At 41.6% G+C, this 19,344-nt stretch overlaps 1 protein-coding gene across 1 annotated transcript in view; it reads left to right on the plus strand.

The window, feature by feature from the left end:
* The window catches only part of LOC128645217 (protein mono-ADP-ribosyltransferase PARP14), a 374,228-nt gene that overhangs the window by 310,453 nt on the left and 44,431 nt on the right, over nt 1-19,344 (plus strand). The window contains exons 15-16 of the mRNA XM_053698041.1: nt 1,116-1,255; nt 2,563-2,737. Coding sequence (XP_053554016.1) covers nt 1,116-1,255; nt 2,563-2,737 — 315 coding nt within the window. The remainder of the gene's footprint in view (nt 1-1,115; nt 1,256-2,562; nt 2,738-19,344) is intronic.

Below are 19,344 nucleotides of genomic sequence, written 5' to 3' on the forward strand. Positions count from 1 at the left end.
CAGGTAATATTTAGTGATATTTCGACACGCCCATATGGGCGTGGACACGTTTTGATAGGTTAATTTTCGTCATGTATTTGACAGCACGATTTTAGCTGAGGATTAGAGTGTGTTAATAAGAGGGTTCGCACACAGATTTGCTTTGACACGCATAAAGTGACAGACTTGACTTTGGAAGACACTGTGGGATATCTAGTTTGAACGCCTTAGATGCCTGAGTTGGTAGTACTAACATGGATTCTGAGTAAAACTAGCTTTATTGCTAGACCTTTTTACTGCTAAGTTAAGGACGGTCTCGGTACTATATTTTTAATAAGCAGCGATCCGGTGAGAGTTAGCAGGATAGGTTATTCCCTTGCTGCTGTGTCTGACAGGTATCGCCAGTGACAGGTGGGCGTGACTGAAAGGCATGGAGCTATGACGTATCGGACACGGAGAGTCATATTGGTGCTGATTGGTGCTACTACTATTCCCATAAGTTAGATCACTGCCGATTGGTGTAATTACGATCTCCAAGACTAGGGCTATTACGATTGGTGGAATTACGATCCCCTTGTTTCACTGTTGTGTTTCTTTATTTTGTTTATAATTTTAAGGTCATTTAGCTGACTAATGTGGTTGGACTGAGGTTGCCCACCCTATTCTATTAGCAACACGGGGTTTTATGTTTTAATTACTTTACACAACTCACTTGATACACTTGATTTGTATTATGGTTTACCATTGGTCACTGGGTAAGATATGTTATGTAAACTTGACCATGATTGGTCAAAATCGTGGGGAGGGTAGTTTGGTGCCTATTTAAGGCCTGCATTTTCACATTGTTAGTTTGTCAGAGGAAGGGACTGTTACTGTCCCGAAACGTCACTTGTTTGAATTAAAACTTTTTGTCACAGTTGGAACCGTTCAGTGAGTGCTTCTTTGCTACAATTTATTTATTATCTCACAGCACCCTGACAAGCTGCAAAAGTTGGTGAGAGTGCACTTACACCATCGCTTGAAATATATATATATATATATATATATGTGTGTATATATATATATATATATATATATACATATATATACACACACAGTTTTAATCAAAATCTTGGCTGCTGATATATTTGTTACAGAGCTCTCCTTCGAGTTACCTTCAAATTGGGATCAGATGACTAATGAAGAACTGAAATTGGTGCAGCTGAATTCTGGAACACAAGAATACACAGATGTCCAAAACAAGTTTACACAGACTTGCAGAATGAGGATCCTTAAGGTGCCAAATTCAATTACAATTTAATATTGCCCATTATGTAAATATTCTATAGAATACAATACAAAAAAGCTATAGAAAGTATGAAATTAAGTAAAAAAAAAAAAAAATATATATATATATATATATATATATATATATATATGTATATAAAATATTTCCTTTTTCTTGAATATATGCTAACTTTCTAGACTTGTTAGCCTTAAGTAATAATGTCCCTTATTATTTAGGCCTTATAATCTTGTTTGATAACATAAGAGTTTAGGTTCACTTAAAGGAAATACATTCCTGGCCTCTGTATTTGCATTAAAGGATATTAAACGCCTCCTTTTTTTTTTATTTTAAATGTGCTTTTCCAACCTCCCCTAAAAAGGCACCTTCTTTAATCTACAAATACTGCAAATAAAATAGCAGGTTTAGGCAATCTGCAGCAATTTAAAAACCTGGGTTATAGATTTTGCTTTTTGGCCTTTTTTTTTAATGTCACTTTAAAGGAAACAAAACAAACAAAAAATGTTATTGTTTAAAAAGATAGATAATCCCTTAATTTACCATTCTCCAGTTTTTTCATAACCAACACTGTTATAGAAATACACTTTTTACCTCTGTAATTACCTTGTATCTAAGCTTCTGCAGGCTGCCTCCTTATCTCAGGGCTTTTGACAGATTTGCATTTCAGGCAATTAGTTCTGACTCTTAAATAACTTCACATATTTGAAACACATGTACTAACGCCCTCTAGCTGTGAAAAACTGTCAAATGCATTTAGATGAGGAGGCCTTCAAGGGCTTAGAAATTAGCATATGAGCCTACCTAGGTTTAGCTTTCACATAAGAATACCAAGAGAACAAAGCAAATTTGATGATAAAAGCACATTAGTAAGTTGTTTCAAATTACATGCCCTATCTGAATAATGAAAGTTTAATTTGGACTTTACTATCCCTTTATATGTTACTCTTCACTGCCCTTCTTCCCCTAAAACATTGCATATAAATGCTACTGGAAAATGGCATTTTCTTAACCAAAGGAGGTAAAACAAAGTATATTATTTATTATTTTTCTTAAAAGATTTATGATATAAACAAAATGTGCATCATGTTAGTTGAGTATTTTTGCTGCAGAAATAAGCCACCTGTGCACTGTAGGAATATTAGAACACATAGACCCTTTTAGATAGAGGAGAGTCCCCTCTTTTAATTTAGGGATTAAATATCCAATTGGCTATCAGGTGATTACCATGGTTACAGTAAACATTATAATCCTTTTTAAGCCTTTTTATTAATATATTAAATCGTTTTTTGGTTTGACAGATCGAGAGAATACAAAACCAACCACTCTGGTTGAACTACCAGATTAAGAAGAAGAGCTTTGATACCAAGAATGGAAACACAAACAATGAGCAGCAGCTTTTCCATGGGACGGCTCCTGATACAGTAAAAAATGTCAACCGCAACGGATTCAATCGCAGTTATGCGGGGTTGAATGGTAAGATGCTTAACATGGCCTATTAGTAAGTTATGTGCCCTTGCGATTGCCCCAAATTCTTAATGGGACATTGAACTCAAAATGTAATTCCCCATAAAGGTTGATTACAAGTGAAGCACAATTTATAGCGCAAGCTGCATTTTCTTGCACTTTGCTTCACGAGAAGAATAACGCACAATCTTTTGTTATAAGTCAATGATAAAAGTGTTAACAAAAGTATTTTAATGCAGCCAAAACATTTTTAGACTTCTAATAGCTAGCACAGAGATATCGCTATTAGCATGGTCATTGTATTACAAGAGGTGAATTATGTGTTGTGCTCATGTACAATAACACACATGAAAATGATATGGAAATAGAGGATTTAAGTCATTTTTAGATGTAATACAGAAATAAAGGGATATGGTAAATGATATGGGGCGGGACTGGGAAGGGGTCAAAGGTGTACATGTTTATGTGTTTGTATGTATGTGAAAGTCTTTTTTGCTGAATTTACATTGATACAGTATAGCATAGACCTAAATGAAGAAATCCACTACTTGAACTTGTTTTTTGCACTCCATAAGCTTAGCACTTGAACATTATCCAAGAAGAAATTTACAAAACACACCCATGGAAGTCTGTTATTTGAGGGATTTAACACACCGGAGCTATAAAACAGGCAGATGTTAGCGCACACTAGATTATCACTCAATCGATGAAAAAAAATCACTTTTGTCTTGTATGATGCAAAAATGGAAGCGGTATGGATTGCATTTGAGCAATGTTAACACACCATATCGCTAACATTTTTGAGCTCCATGTGTAATCTAGGCCAAAATGTGTATCTGATAATCAAAGCAAACTATTGAACAATACAATAAGGATATATGTGCAACATGATTCTGCGACCCAAAGGTGAATAAATAGACCCCACTGTTCGATATATAGTTTTCTTGCCTAAAGAAAAAATAAATGCATAGAAACAAATGCACCCAAAACTGCCAAGGGGGCTACTCACGTATAGATGAGGCTCCGCAGATGACGCACACCTGGTTTTATACTGCCAGGTACCCAGTATTCACCTGGCAATACTCTGTTTAAAACACATTTATTAAAAACACTTAAAATAAGTATAAAAGCCAGACTATCGCTCCACAAAAATACTCACTTGGGTATTCAACCACTATATGTACTCAGTGGGCAGCATATACCGTTACTATAGCAGAATGGGACCGGATTATATTGGTGTTCATACCACAAACTCTCCTGCCTCGTGCCCGGTATTCGCGCAATACCTTTCCCTGTGACGATATTATGGGGCGAGGCTATGACGTAAAGTTCTGATGTACGTTTCGCCGTATACATAAGGCTTTATCAAGGAAGTGATGTGCATCTTCTCCTTTCCTCTTTTATAGTCTATAACCTGATCATATGCAGCCATTTTGAAAGTGGTCATATTAGATTTGGATATGTTTAGTTCTTGTTAATCTACTATATTGAGAAAGGGCAATGTATTTTCTTTAATCTTTAATTATATTTTTTAAGATCTCATTGTATTTAAGTCCACATTTTTAAGCACTATATGGTAACAAAGATAATAGACAATTCACAATAGTACATATCATATTTTTCGATCCACATCTAAATATCGACTTAAACTTTTACAAAGTGAATACACTATGAACATTGCAAAAAATATTTATGATCAATGTTCAGTATCTGCATAATAAAACCTATGTGCATAGATATAAGCTACATATATAGGGCTAGATTACAAGTGGAGCGCTAACTTATCAAACTGGCAAATTAATGGACTATAATCTGTAAAGATATAATGAAGAGAAGCGCAGCTCCGACTCACGTGATTTATTAAAACGAGTAAGCACACAACACTCTATGTACTTACAAGATATAAAAGAGATTAATGCACATAAAAAGGAAATGTATGCTTACCTGATAAATTGATTTCTTCTATGATACGACGAGTCCAAGGATTCATCCTTTACTTGTGGGATATTATCCTCCTGCTAACAGGAAGTGGCAAAGAGAACCACAGCAGAGCTGTCTATATAGCTCCTCCCTTGACTCCACCCCCCAGTCATTCGACCGAAGGTATAGGAAGAAAAAGGAGAAACTAAAAGGTGCAGAGGTGACTGAAGTTTTAAACCAAAAAATATAATCTGTCTTAAATTGACAGGGCGGGCCGTGGACTCGTTGTATCATAGAAGAAATCAATTTATCAGGTAAGCATAAATTTCCTTTTCTTCTATAAGATACGACGAGTCCACGGATTCATCCTTTACTTGTGGGATACAATACCAAAGCTACAGGACACGGATGAACGGGAGGGACAAGACAGATACCTAAACAGAAGGCACCACTGCTTGAAGAACTTTTCTCCCAAAAATAGCCTCCGAAGAAGCAAAAGTATCAAATTTGTAAAATTTGGAAAAGGTATGAAGGGAAGACCAAGTCGCAGCCTTACAAATCTGTTCAACAGAAGCATCGTTTTTAAAAGCCCATGTGGAAGCCACCACTCTAGTAGAATGAGCTGTAATCTTTTCAGGAGGCTGCTGTCCAGCAGTCTCGTATGCCAAACGGATGATGCTTTTCAGCCAAAAAGAAAGGGAGGTAGCCATAGCTTTTTGACCTCTACGCTTTCCAGAATAGACAACAAACAGAGAAGATGTTTGACGGAAGTCCTTAGTCGCTTGCAAGTAAAACTTCAAGGCACGAACCACGTCCAAGTTATGTAACAGATGCTCCTTCTTAGAAGAAGGATTAGGACACAGAGAAGGAACAACAATTTCCTGATTAATATTTTTATTTGAAACAACCTTAGGAAGGAATCCAGGTTTAGTACGCAAAACCACCTTATCAGAATGGAATATAAGGTAAGGCGAGTCGCATTGTAATGCAGATAGCTCAGAAACTCTTTGAGCAGAAGAGATAGCTACCAAAAACAGAACTTTCCAAGATAGAAGTTTAATATCTATGGAATGCATGGGTTCAAACGGAACCCCTTGAAGAACATTTAGATCTAAATTTAAACTCCATGGCGGAGCAACAGGTTTAAACACAGGCTTAATTCTAACCAAAGCCTGACAAAACGACTGAACGTCTGGGACATCTGCCAGACGCTTGTGTAGTAAGATTGACAAAGCAGAAATCTGTCCCTTTAAGGAACTAGCTGATAACCCCTTCTCCAATCCTTCTTGGAGAAAAGACAAAATCCTAGGAATCCTGATCTTACTCCATGAGTAGCCTTTGGATTTGCACCAATAAAGATATTTACGCCATATCTTATGATAAATTTTCCTAGTGACAGGCTTTCAAGCCTGAATCAAGGTATCAATGACCGACTCAGAGAATTCCCGCTTAGATAAAATCAAGCGTTCAATCTCCAGGCAGTCAGCCGCAGAGAAACTAGATTTGGATGTTGGAACGGACCCTGAATGAGAAGGTCCTGTCTCAGTGGCAGTTTCCATGGTGGCAGAGATAACATTTCCACCAGGTCTGCATACCAAGTCCTGCGTGGCCACGCAGGCGCTATCAAGATTTCCAAAGCCCTCTCCTGTTTAATTCTGGCAATCAGACGAGGTAGGAGAGGAAAAGGAGGAAACACATAAGCCAGGTTGAATGACCACGGTACTGCTAGAGCATCTATCAGTACTGCTTGAGGATCCCTTGACCTGGACCCGTAACAAGGAAGTTTGGCATTCTGACGAGATGCCATCAGATCCAATTCTGGCGTGCCCCATTGATGAATCAATTGTGCAAAAACCTCCGGATGGAGCTCCCACTCCCCCGGATGAAAAGTCTGACGACTTAGCAAATCCGCTTCCCAGTTCTCCACTCCTGGGATATATATTGCTGATAGATGGCAAGAGTGAGTCTCTGCCCATCGAATTATTTTGGAAACCTCTCATCGCTAGAGAACTCTTTGTTCCCCCTTGATGATTGATATATGCTACAGTCGTGATATTGTCCGACTGGAATCTTATGAATTTGGCCGAAGCCAGCTGAGGCCACGCCTGAAGCGCGTTGAATATCGCTCTCAGTTCTAGGATATTTATTGGTAGTAGGGACTCCTCCTGAGTCCACACACCCTGAGCCTTCAAGGAATTCCAGACTGCACCCCAGCCTCTGAGGCTGGCGTCCGTCGTCACTATGACCCATGCTGGCCTGCGGAAGCACATTCCCTTGGACAGATGATCCTGTGACAACCACCAAAGAAGAGAGTCTCTGGTCTCTAGATCCAGATTTATCCGCGGAGACTAAATCCGCATAATCCCCATTCCACTGTCTGAGCATGCACAGTTGCAGTGGTCTGAGATGTAAGCGAGCAAACGGAACTATGTCCATTGCCGCTACCATTAGTCCAATTACCTCCATACACTGAGCCACTGATGGCCGAGGAATGGAATGAAGTGCTCAGCAAGTGGTTAAGATCTTTGATTTTCTGACCTCCGTCAGAAAAATTTTCATGTCTACCGAGTCTATCAGAGTTCCTAGGAATGGAACTCTTGTCAGAGGAACAAGTGAACTCTTTTTTATATTCACCTTCCACCCGTGAGTTCTTAGAAAAGCCAACACAATGTCCGTGTGAGATTTGGCTAGATGGTAAGTTGACGCCTGAATCAAAATATCATCCAGATAGGGCGCCGCGGCCTTAGAACCGCCAGAAGGGACCCTAGCACCTTTGTGAAAATTCTGGGAGCGGTGGCCAACCCGAAAGGAAGGGCCACAAACTGGTAATGTTTGTCCAGGAAGGCGAACCTGAGGAACTGGTGATGATCTTTGTGGATAGTAATATGAAGATACGCATCCTTCAAATCCACGGTGGTCATATATTGACCCTCCTGGATCATTGGTAAAATTTTCCGAATGGTCTCCATCTTGAAGGATGGGACTCTGAGAAATTTGTTTAGAGTTTTGAGATCTAAAATCGGTCTGAAGGTTCCCTCTTTTTTGGGAACCACGAACAGATTGGAGTAAAACCCCTGCCCCTGTTATACTTTTGGAACTGGGCAGATTACACCCATGGTATATAGGTCTTCTACACAGCGTAAGAATGCCTCTCTTTTCGTCTGGTTTACAGACAAACATGAAAGATGAAATCTCCCCCTTGGGAGAGAATCTTTGATTTCTAGACGATACCCCTGGGTCACGATTTCTAATGCCCAGGAATCCTGAACGTCTCTTGCCGAAGCCTGAGCGAAGAGAGAAGGTCTGCCCCCTACTAGATCCGGTCCCGGATCGGGGGCTGCCCCTTCATGCTGTCTTGGTAGCAGCAGCAGGTTTCTTGGCCTGTTTAGCTTTATTCCAGGTCTGGTTAGGTCTCCAGACTGACTTGGATTGTGCAAAATTCCCCTCCAGCTTCGTGGCGGAGGAGGGAATAGAGGGTCCACCTTTGAAGTTCCGAAAGGAACGAAAATTATTTTGTTTGGCCCTCATTTTAACTGTCTTGTCCTGAGGAAGGGCATGGCCTTTACCTCCAGTAATGTCGGAAATGATCTCCTTCAGTTCAGGCCCGAATAGGGTCTTACCTTTGAAAGGAAAAGCTAACAGCTTAGATTTTGATGACACATCAGCAGACCAAGACTTAAGCCATAACGCTCTACGCGCTAAAATGGCAAAGCCTGCATTCTTTGCCGCTAATTTAGCCATTTGAAAAGCGGCATCAGTAAAAAAAAGAATTTGCTAGCTTGAGAGCCTTAATTCTATCCAAAATATCATCTAATGGGGTCTCAACCTTAAGAAACTCCTCTAGAGCCTCAAACCAAAAAGCTGCTGCAGTAGTTACAGGAACAACTATAGGCACGCTATAGGTTGTAGAAGAAAACCCTGATGAATAAACAATTTCTTTAACAGACCCTCTAATTTTTTATCCATAGGATCTTTGAAAGCACAACTGTCCTCAATAGGTATAGTTGTACGCTTAGCCAGGGTAGAAATAGCTTTCTCCACCTTAGGGACCGTCTGCCAGGAATCCCGAATGGTGTCAGATATGGGAAACATATCCTTAAAAGTAGGAGCGGGAGAGAATGGAATGCCTGGTCTATCCCATTCCTTTTTATCACCTCTTTCACTTTACCCTTCCTATTACTTAGAGTAGGCAAAGAGAATGACTGGGGGGTGGAGTCAAGGGAGGAGCTATATAGACAGCTCTGCTGTGGTGCTCTTTGCCACTTCCTGTTAGCAGGAGGATAATATCCCACAAGTAAAGGATGAATCCGTGGACTCGTCGTATCTTATAGAAGAAATATATATATGTGAAGCCTGTAGTCCTGCACATAGGTAGATGCCATCTGTGTTCAACCTGCTTTAATCAAGATGTTATACTGATTGTTAGTCCTTCCGATACGACCGGCGTTATTCAGGACTTGGTGTTGTCATCACCATATGTATGGAGGCTTCAAAGGCTCAAGATACCTCAACACATTTCTCCTGCTAAGCAAGCAGGCTTTCTCAAAAGGAGGAGTGGTCGGCTAACTTGATCACTGTCTGTTTGGGTTTATATACATGTGTCCAGTTTATAATAACTAATACACAACGTCCCCTGGAAACTAGTTCCGAATTCATATTTGTATTTACTCAAATTTTAAAGCAAACAAAGTATTATAATAGATGTGTATTATAATTACTAAACAGAAGAATAAAACATTTTTTTTTAATTAATACTCATAATGATAATTCATCATACATAAATATACACACAATTAAAAACCCCATACTAAAAAACATTTAACTAAATATATATAAATACATTAAAAGCTGCAACTTAAAATACCTGATTGTCTCTACATTAGTACAAATCAAACATCTTTATTATGAAGATATGAAGATTTGGAAGAACTCTTTTGTGTCCTACACCAGAAATTAGAACAGAGCATACAGAATATTTATTATGAATAGGCTGCAATGTCTACTTCTAAATTTAAACCATTTGGATACAAACTATTAAGATGATGGGGCCGAATTATCAAGGGCCGAATGGCCCCTGATGCCCCTGTTTCCGTGCGAGCCTTCAGGCTTGTCGGAAACAGCAGTCGCTGCTCCATTACTGGTCCCCCTGCTCTGAGGCTGCGGACATCAATCCGCTCGATTCTAAATGATCGGGCTGATTGACACCCCCTGCTAGCGGCCGATTGGCTGCGAATCTGCAGGGAGTGGCATTGCACAAGCAGTTCACAAGAACTGCTTGTGCAATGATAAATGTGCAATGATAAATCTACCCCCCTACCATTTTTTTAACAGTAATATTTAATGAAAGTTATGTTTTATTTTTATTTTCATTCTTTGCTCAATACAAACCATTTACTTATTAACGTACTTGTGAGTGCTACATTTGTACTCTTTTTTTTCAGTTCTTAACTGATTTTCTCTAAATGCAATGATAAATGCCGACAGCGTATGCTGTCGGCATTCATCGATGTCTGTCGGACATGATCCACTGAGCGGATCATGTCGGACAGACCAATGATAAATCGGCCCCGATGTATCCAAAAGGACTCTCGTTGTCTCAGAGATAGCAATCTATTATTTTTATCAGGTGGGATCAATGTTCCCTCTAGAGTGTGGAAGCGGTCACACAGTGATTTGTTAGGCCCTGCGCATGTGTCAATTAAGGCCGTGCATCACAGGGGGTGTTTATAATCTAGGAGCCCTCAGTGCATCAAAAGACTGTCAGCTGCTCAGTGGTGTTTGCAGCGGTGACGTTGGCAGAAGCGGCAAATGGGGATACACATGTGGCCGATTCCGGAGGTGGAAGGAGCTTCTGAATCGTAAGTTTAAGGGCTTTGTATACTTATACCATGTCAAACAACATGGGTGCCCAAGTATGCTGTACATTTTAGGGAATGACTAGCCATCAAACTCCAGAACTGCTCCTTATACCATCTCTATTAGTTCAAAAGTTAAAAGTACAGGCTCTGGTACTTTTAATTTTTGTACTAATAATTAGATGAGATACGGGCTAAACCCACTTATGTAGCTTGTGGCCCCTCTGGACCAACCTACCTCTATGGCAAAGCAACTTTGAGAATAGGAGTTCTCCAGCAGGTACAGGTGTCCTGCACCGGCCCCAGAGATTTAACTTTTTGTTTTGACTTCACCAGCCCCTGGCGCAACAGTTCAAGACCAGATTTATGCCACTTTATTTGTCACAGTCATCAAGTATGCTCCCAGTGCAGCAGATTTGAACTCTTGTATATGCATGTTCCCCAACCCTACATTTATTTACAGCAGTCCTCCGTTATGCCAAATATGTACCCACATCATTCTTCTGATAAGATTTATGGCTTTCCTGCCACCCCTGGGCACATACATGAACGCTGACCTTCCACCATATGCAATTATGTTCTTACATTGCTTTTCTTGCTGTCCCCTTATGCAGTACGTGCTGATATATTTATTAGCTGCTACATGGCAAGCTCCACCCCAGTTAAGCTAGGATGGTCTAAATCAGACATGTGAGCAGATGGTTTTCTGTTCAAACTCCTCTTATGCCAGTATGGGTCACACAGAACTCTCACCAGATGCAGAAACCCCTACACCCCCCCCCTTATCTTATGTGCTGTTTTGCCCCTCACTTTTCTACTTATGGTAAACAATTTTCCTGAATTAACTGCCTAAAACTTCAATGTGCAACAACTAATTATTATTGTATAATGTATTAAAGTACTATTTGTTCTGTGTGTACTACATTTATCATTAGTCAGTCCTCCTGTTTGTTTTTATTTACAGTGACAGGAAACACCAAATTTTCCTTTCTTCTACAAGATATGACGAGTCCACGGATTTCATCCTTACTTGTGGGATATTAACCTCCTGCTGACAGGAAGTGGCAAAGAGCACCACAGCAGAGCTGTATATATAGCTCCTCCCTTCCCTCCACCTCCAGTCATTCTCTTTGCCTGTGTTAGTGATAGGAAGAGGTAAAGTGAGGTGTTAGTTTAGATTCTTCAATCAAGTGTTTATTATTTTAAATGGTACCTGTGTGTACTATTTTTATTCTGGGCAACTTCTGATGGACCAATTGTGAAGAACTGGTGGAGTTTTACTATCACTATGCCTCCCCTTTTGGTGTTGCCTGGAGAGGGACTTAGTGATTTTGCCTAAGACCTTTTTCTTCTTATCCACAGGACCTCTGGAGTAGATAGTGGACCTCTGGACAATGTGAGTAACATCATGCTGTTACTCAGCATGGAGGTAGGTGCAGTTTATTTTCAAGGCCTTGCAGCAGAACTCTGAATTAACTTGCTCTATCACAGTAGAGATTAATACCCAGACAGACAGGCAGATTATTGGTCTAGTGCACTGGGACATTTATACTCTGTTTACAATTTTTGCATTAAAATTTTTACTTTCTCTTGTTAAGTGTAGTCAGTCCACGGGTCATCCATTACTTATGGGATTATATCTCTTCCCTAACAGGAAGTGCAAGAGGATCACCCAAGCAGAGCTGCTATATAGCTCCTCCCCTCATACGTCATATCCAGTCATTCTCTTGCACCTAACTAAAGACAGGTCGTGTGAGAGGACTGTGGTGTTTTAAACTTAGTTTTATTTCTTCAATCAAAAGTTTGTTATTTTAAACGGCACCGGAGTGTGCTGTTTGTTCTCAGGCAGCATTAGAAGAAGAATCTGCCTGAGTTTTTTCTATGATCTTAGCGGACGTAATTAAGATCCACTGGCTGTTCTCGTACATTCTGGGGAGTGAGGTAACTTCAGAACAGGGGAATAGCATGCAGGGCCCCCCTGCAAGGAGGTATGTGCAGTAAATTATTTTCTAAGGAATGGAATTGACTGAGAAAATACTGCTAATACCGATGTAATGTAAGTGCAGCCTTAAATGCAGTAGTAGCGACTGGTATCAGGCTGATAAGTATGTGTGTATACACTGAAGTATTTTTCTAGGGAATGGAATTTCACTCAGAAAATACTGTTAATATTAAAGTAATATCTGAGCCTTCACTGCAGTAAAAGCGACTGGCAGCAGGCTGATTAATAATACTTCATAACTTTAAAATATATAAAACGTTTGCTGGCATGTTAATCGTTTTTTTTTGTGAGGTACTTGGTGATAAAACTTATTGGGCATGATTTTTACCACATGGCTGTCGTTTTTTCTGCATAGAAACAGTTTACTGAGCTTCCCCACTGTTGTAATATGAGTGGGAGGGGCCTATTTTAGCGCTTTTTTGCGCAGTAAAAATTCAGTCACAGTCTTCCTCCATGATCCAGGACGTCTCTACAGAGCTCAGGGGTCTTCAAAACTAGTTTTGAGGGAGGTAATCAGTCACAGCAGACCTGTGACAGTGTGTTTGACTGTGATAAAAAACGTTAATTAATATATTTGTTATCCGTTTTTTGGGTATCAGGGGGTTAATCATCCTTTGCTGGTGGGTGCAATCCTCTGCTAACTTTATACACTTACTGTAAAAATTTGGTTGCTATAACTAATTTGTTTCATCGTTATTTCAACTGTGACAGTTTTTTTGTGCTTCTTAAAGGCGCAGTAGCATTCTTTATATTGCTTGTAAATTTATTGAAAGTATTTCCAAGCTTGCTAATCTTATTGCTAGTCTGTTTAAACATTTCTGATACAGATGAATCTGTCTGTTCACTATGTTTAAAGGCCAATGTGGAGCCCAACAGAAATTTGTGCACTCAATCTATTGATGTTACTTTAAATAAAAGTCTAACTTTGCATGTAAAGAAATTATCACCAGACAACGAGGGGGAAGTTATGCCGGCTAACTCTCCTCACGTGTCAGTACCTTCGCCTCCCGCTCAGGAGGTGCGTGATATTGTGGCGCCAAGTACATCAGGGCGGCCCATACAAATCACTCTGCAAGACATGGCTACTGTTATGACAGAAGTACTATCTAAATTGCCAGAATTAAGAGGTAAGCGCGATCACTCTGGAGTAAGAACAGAGTGCGCTGATAATGGTAGAGCCATGTCTGACACTGCGTCACAATTTGCAGAACATGAGGACGGAGAGCTTCATTCTGTGGGTGACGGATCTGATCCAGGCAGACTGGATTCAGAGATTTCTCATTTTAAATTTAAGCTTGAGAACCTCCGCGTATTGCTAGGGGAGGTATTAGCGGCTCTGAATGATTGTAACACGGTTGCAATTCCAGAGAAAGTATGTAGGCTGGATAAATATTTTGCGGTACCGGTGTGTACTGACGTTTTTCCTATACCTAAAAGGCTTACAGAAATTGTTAACAAGGAGTGGGATAAACCCGGTGTGCCCTTTTCACCCCCTCCTATATTTAGAAAAATGTTTCCAATAGACGCCACCACACGGGACTTATGGCAGACGGTCCCTAAGGTGGAGGGAGCAGTTTCTACTTGGGCTAAGCGCACCACTATCCCGGTGGAGGATAGCTGTGCCTTTTCAGATCCAATGGATAAAAAGTTAGAGGGTTACCTTAAGAAAAAGTTTGTTCAACAAGGTTTTATCTTACAACCCCTTGCATGCATTGCGCCTGTCACTGCGGCGGTGGCATTCTGGTTTGAGTCTCTGGAAGAGACCATTCGCACAGCTCCATTGGATGAAATTATGAACAAGCTTAAAGCCCTTAAGCTAGCTAACTCATTTGTTTCTGATGCCGTCGTACACTTAACCAAACTTACGGCTAAGAACTCCGGATTCGCCATCCAAGCGCGCAGAGCGCTGTGGCTTAAATCCTGGTCAGCTGATGTAACTTCTAAATCTAAATTGCTTAATATTCCTTTCAAAGGGCAGACCTTATTCGGGCCCGGCTTGAAAGAAATTATCGCTGACATTACTGGAGGTAAGGGCCATGCTCTGCCTCAAGACAGGGCCAAACCAAGGGCTAAACAGTCTAATTTTCGTGCCTTTCGTAACCTCAAGGCAGGAGCAGCATCAACTTCCTCCGCTCCAAGACAGGAAGGAGCTGTTGCTCGCTACAGACAGGGCTGGAAAGCTAACCAGTCCTGGAACAAGGGCAAGCAGGCCAGAAAACCTGCTGCTGCCCCTAAGACAGCATGAAGTGAGGGCCCCCTATCCGGAAACGGATCTAGTGGGGGGCAGACTTTCTCTCTTTGCCCAGGCTTGGGCAAGAGATGTCCAGGATCCCTGGGCGTTGGAGATCATATCTCAGGGATATCTTCTGGACTTCAAAGCTTCTCCTCCACAAGGGAGATTTCATCTTTCAAGGTTATCAGCAAACCAAATAAAGAAAGAGGCGTTTCTACGCTGTGTTCAAGACCTCTTACTAATGGGGGTGATCCACCCAGTTCCGCGGTCGGAACACGGGCAAGGATTTTATTCAAATGTATTTGTGGTTCCCAAGAAAGAGGGAACCTTCAGACCAATCTTGGACTTAAAGATCCTAAACAAATTCCTAAGAGTTCCATCGTTCAAAATGGAATCTATTCGAACCATCCTACCCATGATCCAAGAGGGTCAGTACATGACCACAGTGGATTTAAAGGATGCCTACCTTCACATACCGATTCACAAGGATCATTACCGGTATCTAAGATTTGCCTTCCTAGACAGGCATTACCAGTTTGTAGCTCTTCCCTTCGGGTTAGCTACGGCTCCAAGAATCTTTACAAAGGTTCTGGGATCACTTCTGGGTGTACTAAGACCACAAGGCATAGCGGTAGCTCCGTACCTAGACGACATTCTGATACAAGCGTCAAGTTTTCAAACTGCCAAGTCTCATACAGAGATAGTTCTGGCATTTCTGAGGTCGCATGGGTGGAAGGTGAACGTGGAAAAGAGTTCTCTATTGCCACTTACAAGAGTTCCCTTCCTAGGGACTCTTATAGATTCTGTAGAGATGAAAATTTACCTGACAGAGGCCAGGTTATCAAAACTTCTAGATGCTTGCCGTTTACTTCATTCCATTCAACACCCGTCAGTGGCTCAGTGCATGGAGGTAATCGGCTTAATGGTAGCGGCAATGGACATAGTGCCATTTGCGCGCCTGCATCTCAGACCGCTGCAATTGTGCATGCTAAGTCAGTGGAATGGGGATTACTCAGATTTGTCCCCTCTGCTAAATCTGGATCAAGAGACCAGAGATTCTCTTCTATGGTGGCTTTCTCGGCCACATCTGTCCAAGGGGATGCCCTTCCGCAGGCCAGATTGGACGATTGTAACAACAGACGCCAGCCTTCTAGGTTGGGGCGCAGTCTGGAATTCCCTGAAGGCTCAGGGATCATGGACTCAGGAAGAGAGACTCCTTCCAATAAACATTCTGGAGTTAAGAGCAATTTTCAATGCTCTTCTGGCTTGGCCTCAGTTAGCAACTCTGAGGTTCATCAGATTTCAGTCGGACAACATCACGACTGTGGCTTACATCAATCATCAAGGAGGAACCAGGAGTTCCCTAGCGATGTTGGAAGTCTCAAAGATAATTCGCTGGGCAGAGTCTCACTCTTGCCACCTGTCAGCGATCCACATCCCAGGCGTGGAGAACTGGGAGGCGGATTTTCTAAGTCGCCAGACTTTTCATCCGGGGGAGTGGGAACTTCATCCGGAGGTCTTTGCCCAACTGATTCATCGTTGGGGCAAACCAGATCTGGATCTCATGGCGTCTCGCCAGAACGCCAAGCTTCCTTGTTACGGATCCAGGTCCAGGGACCCGGGAGCGGTGCTGATAGATGCTCTGACAGCACATTGGGTCTTCAACATGGCTTATGTGTTTCCACCATTCCCGATGCTTCCTCGATTGATTGCCAGGATCAAACAGGAGAGAGCATCGGTGATTCTAATAGCGCCTGCGTGGCCACGCAGGACCTGGTATGCAGATCTAGTGGACATGTCGTCCTGTCCACCATGGTCTCTGCCTCTGAGACAGGACCTTCTGATTCAGGGTCCATTTCAGCTCTGTCTATTCTTCTGCACAGACGTCTGGCAGAAGTTCCAGACGTTCAGGCTTTTTGTCAAGCTTTAGCAAGGATTAAGCCTGTGTTTAAGACTGTTGCTCCGCCGTGGAGCTTAAACTTAGTTCTTAACGTTCTGCAAGGCGTTCCGTTTGAACCCCTTCATTCCGTTGATATCAAGCTGTTATCTTGGAAAGTTCTGTTTTTGATGGCTATTTCCTCGGCTCGAAGAGTCTCTGAGTTATCTGCCTTACATTGTGACTCCCCTTATCTGATTTTTCATTCAGACAAGGTAGTTCTGCGTACTAAACCTGGGTTCTTACCTAAGGTAGTCACTAACAGGAATATCAATCAAGAGATTGTTGTTCCATCATTGTGTCCTAACCCTTCTTCAAAGAAGGAACGACTTTTGCACAATCTGGACGTTGTCCGTGCCCTGAAGTTTTATTTGCAGGCAACTAAAGATTTTCGTCAAACTTCTTCCCTGTTTGTCGTTTACTCTGGACAGAGGAGAGGTCAAAAGGCTTCGGCTACCTCTCTCTCTTTTTGGCTTCGTAGCATAATACGCTTAGCCTATGAGACTGCTGGACTGCAGCCTCCTGAAATGATTACAGCTCATTCTACTAGAGCTGTGGCTTCCACCTGGGCCTTTAAGAATGAGGCCTCTGTTGAACAGATTTGCAAGGCTGCAACTTGGTCTTCACTTCACACTTTTTCCAAATTTTACAAATTTGACACTTTTGCTTCTTCGGAGGCTGTTTTTGGGAGAAAGGTTTTACAGGCAGTGGTTCCTTCCGTGTAAAGATCCTGCCTTGTCCCTCCCGTCATCCGTGTACTTTTAGCTTTGGTATTGGTATCCCATAAGTAATGGATGACCCGTGGACTGACTACACTTAACAAGAGAAAATATAATTTATGCTTACCTGATAAATTAATTTCTCTTGTAGTGTAGTCAGTCCACGGCCCGCCCTGTTTTTTACGGCAGGTTTAAATTTTAATTAAACTCCAGTCACCACTGCACCCTATAGTTTCTCCTTTCTCGTATGGTTTCGGTCGAATGACTGGATATGACGTATGAGGGGAGGAGCTATATAGCAGCTCTGCTTGGGTGATCCTCTTGCACTTCCTGTTAGGGAAGAGATATAATCCCATAAGTAATGGATGACCCGTGGACTGACTACACTACAAGAGAAATGAATTTATCAGGTAAGCATAAATTATATTTTTATTGTGAGCTGGCAGCAATAGGGTGTTTCATAAACTGTATTCACTATGGCTGACGCTGGGGATTTCACTTTGGGCAAACCTTGTGTAGATGGGTTACGTTTTTTATTGACGCCCACGATGGGCGGGGCCTCATTTGCGCGCTTTCTGTAGCGCTATTGAGTAGCTGTTTTAGGCCGGTGACAGTTCTCTACTCCGGTGCAGCTTTTGGCTTCGTTGTAAGAGTGCTGCTAGATCAGGGGGTCACGAGTCCGGTTCTCATCCGGAGCCAGGTAGGAGCCGCAGCAGAGCTGTGGCAGGGTGACTGGAGTTCTAACTCCTTTTTCTTTTCTAACGGACACTGTGAATGTTAAAGCAGAGCTTCTGTGTGACTTCACTTTTGTTATCATCGTTTTGTGGGCTAAAAATTGAAGTTTTTTTGTCAGAAAAATAAACGTTTTTATTAGTTAGAGACAGTATATATTTATTAACGGTCAATTTTATTTGGTGTGAAAATAAAATTTTATCAAAGACGCAGTACACGTTTTTGTCAATTAAAGATTTTTTTATTTAAAGAGACAGTAAACTATTGTTTAATAAAAGATATCTGACAAAGTTGGTAACTATTCCGATTGAGGACAGTTGTGCATTCAAAGACTCTATGGATAAAAAATTGGAGGGTCTGCTAAAAAAGCTATTTGTTCATCAGGGTTTCCTCTTACAACCGACAGCCTGTATTGTACCAGTTACAACTGCGGCTGCCTTTTGGTTTGATGCTTTGGAAGAATTTCTGAAGACTGAGACTTCCTTAGAGGAAATCATGAATAGGATTAAGGCCCTAAAATTGGCTAATTCCTTTGTCACTGACGCCGCTTTTCAGATCGCTAAGTTAGCGGCTAAGAATGCAGGTTTTGCCATTCTAGCGTGCAGCGCTTTGTGGTTAAAGGCTTGGTCTGCGGATGTGTCCTCTAAATCCAAGCTTTTGTCTATTCCTTTTAAAGGGGAAGACTCTATTTGGTTCTGACTTGAAAGAGATTATTTCAGACATTACGGGAGGTAAGGGCCATCTCTTACCTCAGGATAAAACATCTAAGCAGAAAGGTAGACAGAGTAATTTTCGTTCCTTTCTAAATTTTAAGGGAGTCCCCTCCTCATCTTCCACTAAACAGGATGGGAACTTTGCACAAGCTATGTCCGTCTGGAGACCCAACCAGGCTTGGAACAAGGGTAAGCAACCCAAGAAGCCCGCTGCTGCTACCAAGACAGCATGAAGGGGTGGCCCCCGATCCGGGACCGGATCTAGTAGGGGGCAGACTTTCTCTCTTTGCCCAGGCTTGGGTAAGAGATGTTCAGGATGTTCAGGATCCTTGGACACTGGAAATCGTGTCCCAAGGATATCAGCTGGAATTCAAAAGACCAGACAAAAAGAGAGGCGTTCTTATGTTGTGTAAAAGACCTCTCTACTATGGGAGTAATTCGTCCCGTTCCAAGACTGGAACAGGGACAGGGGTTCCCAAAAAAGAGGGCACGTTTCGACCCATTTT

Source organism: Bombina bombina, chromosome 1 (assembly GCF_027579735.1).
Source record: "Bombina bombina isolate aBomBom1 chromosome 1, aBomBom1.pri, whole genome shotgun sequence".
Classification (NCBI taxonomy): domain Eukaryota; kingdom Metazoa; phylum Chordata; class Amphibia; order Anura; family Bombinatoridae; genus Bombina; species Bombina bombina.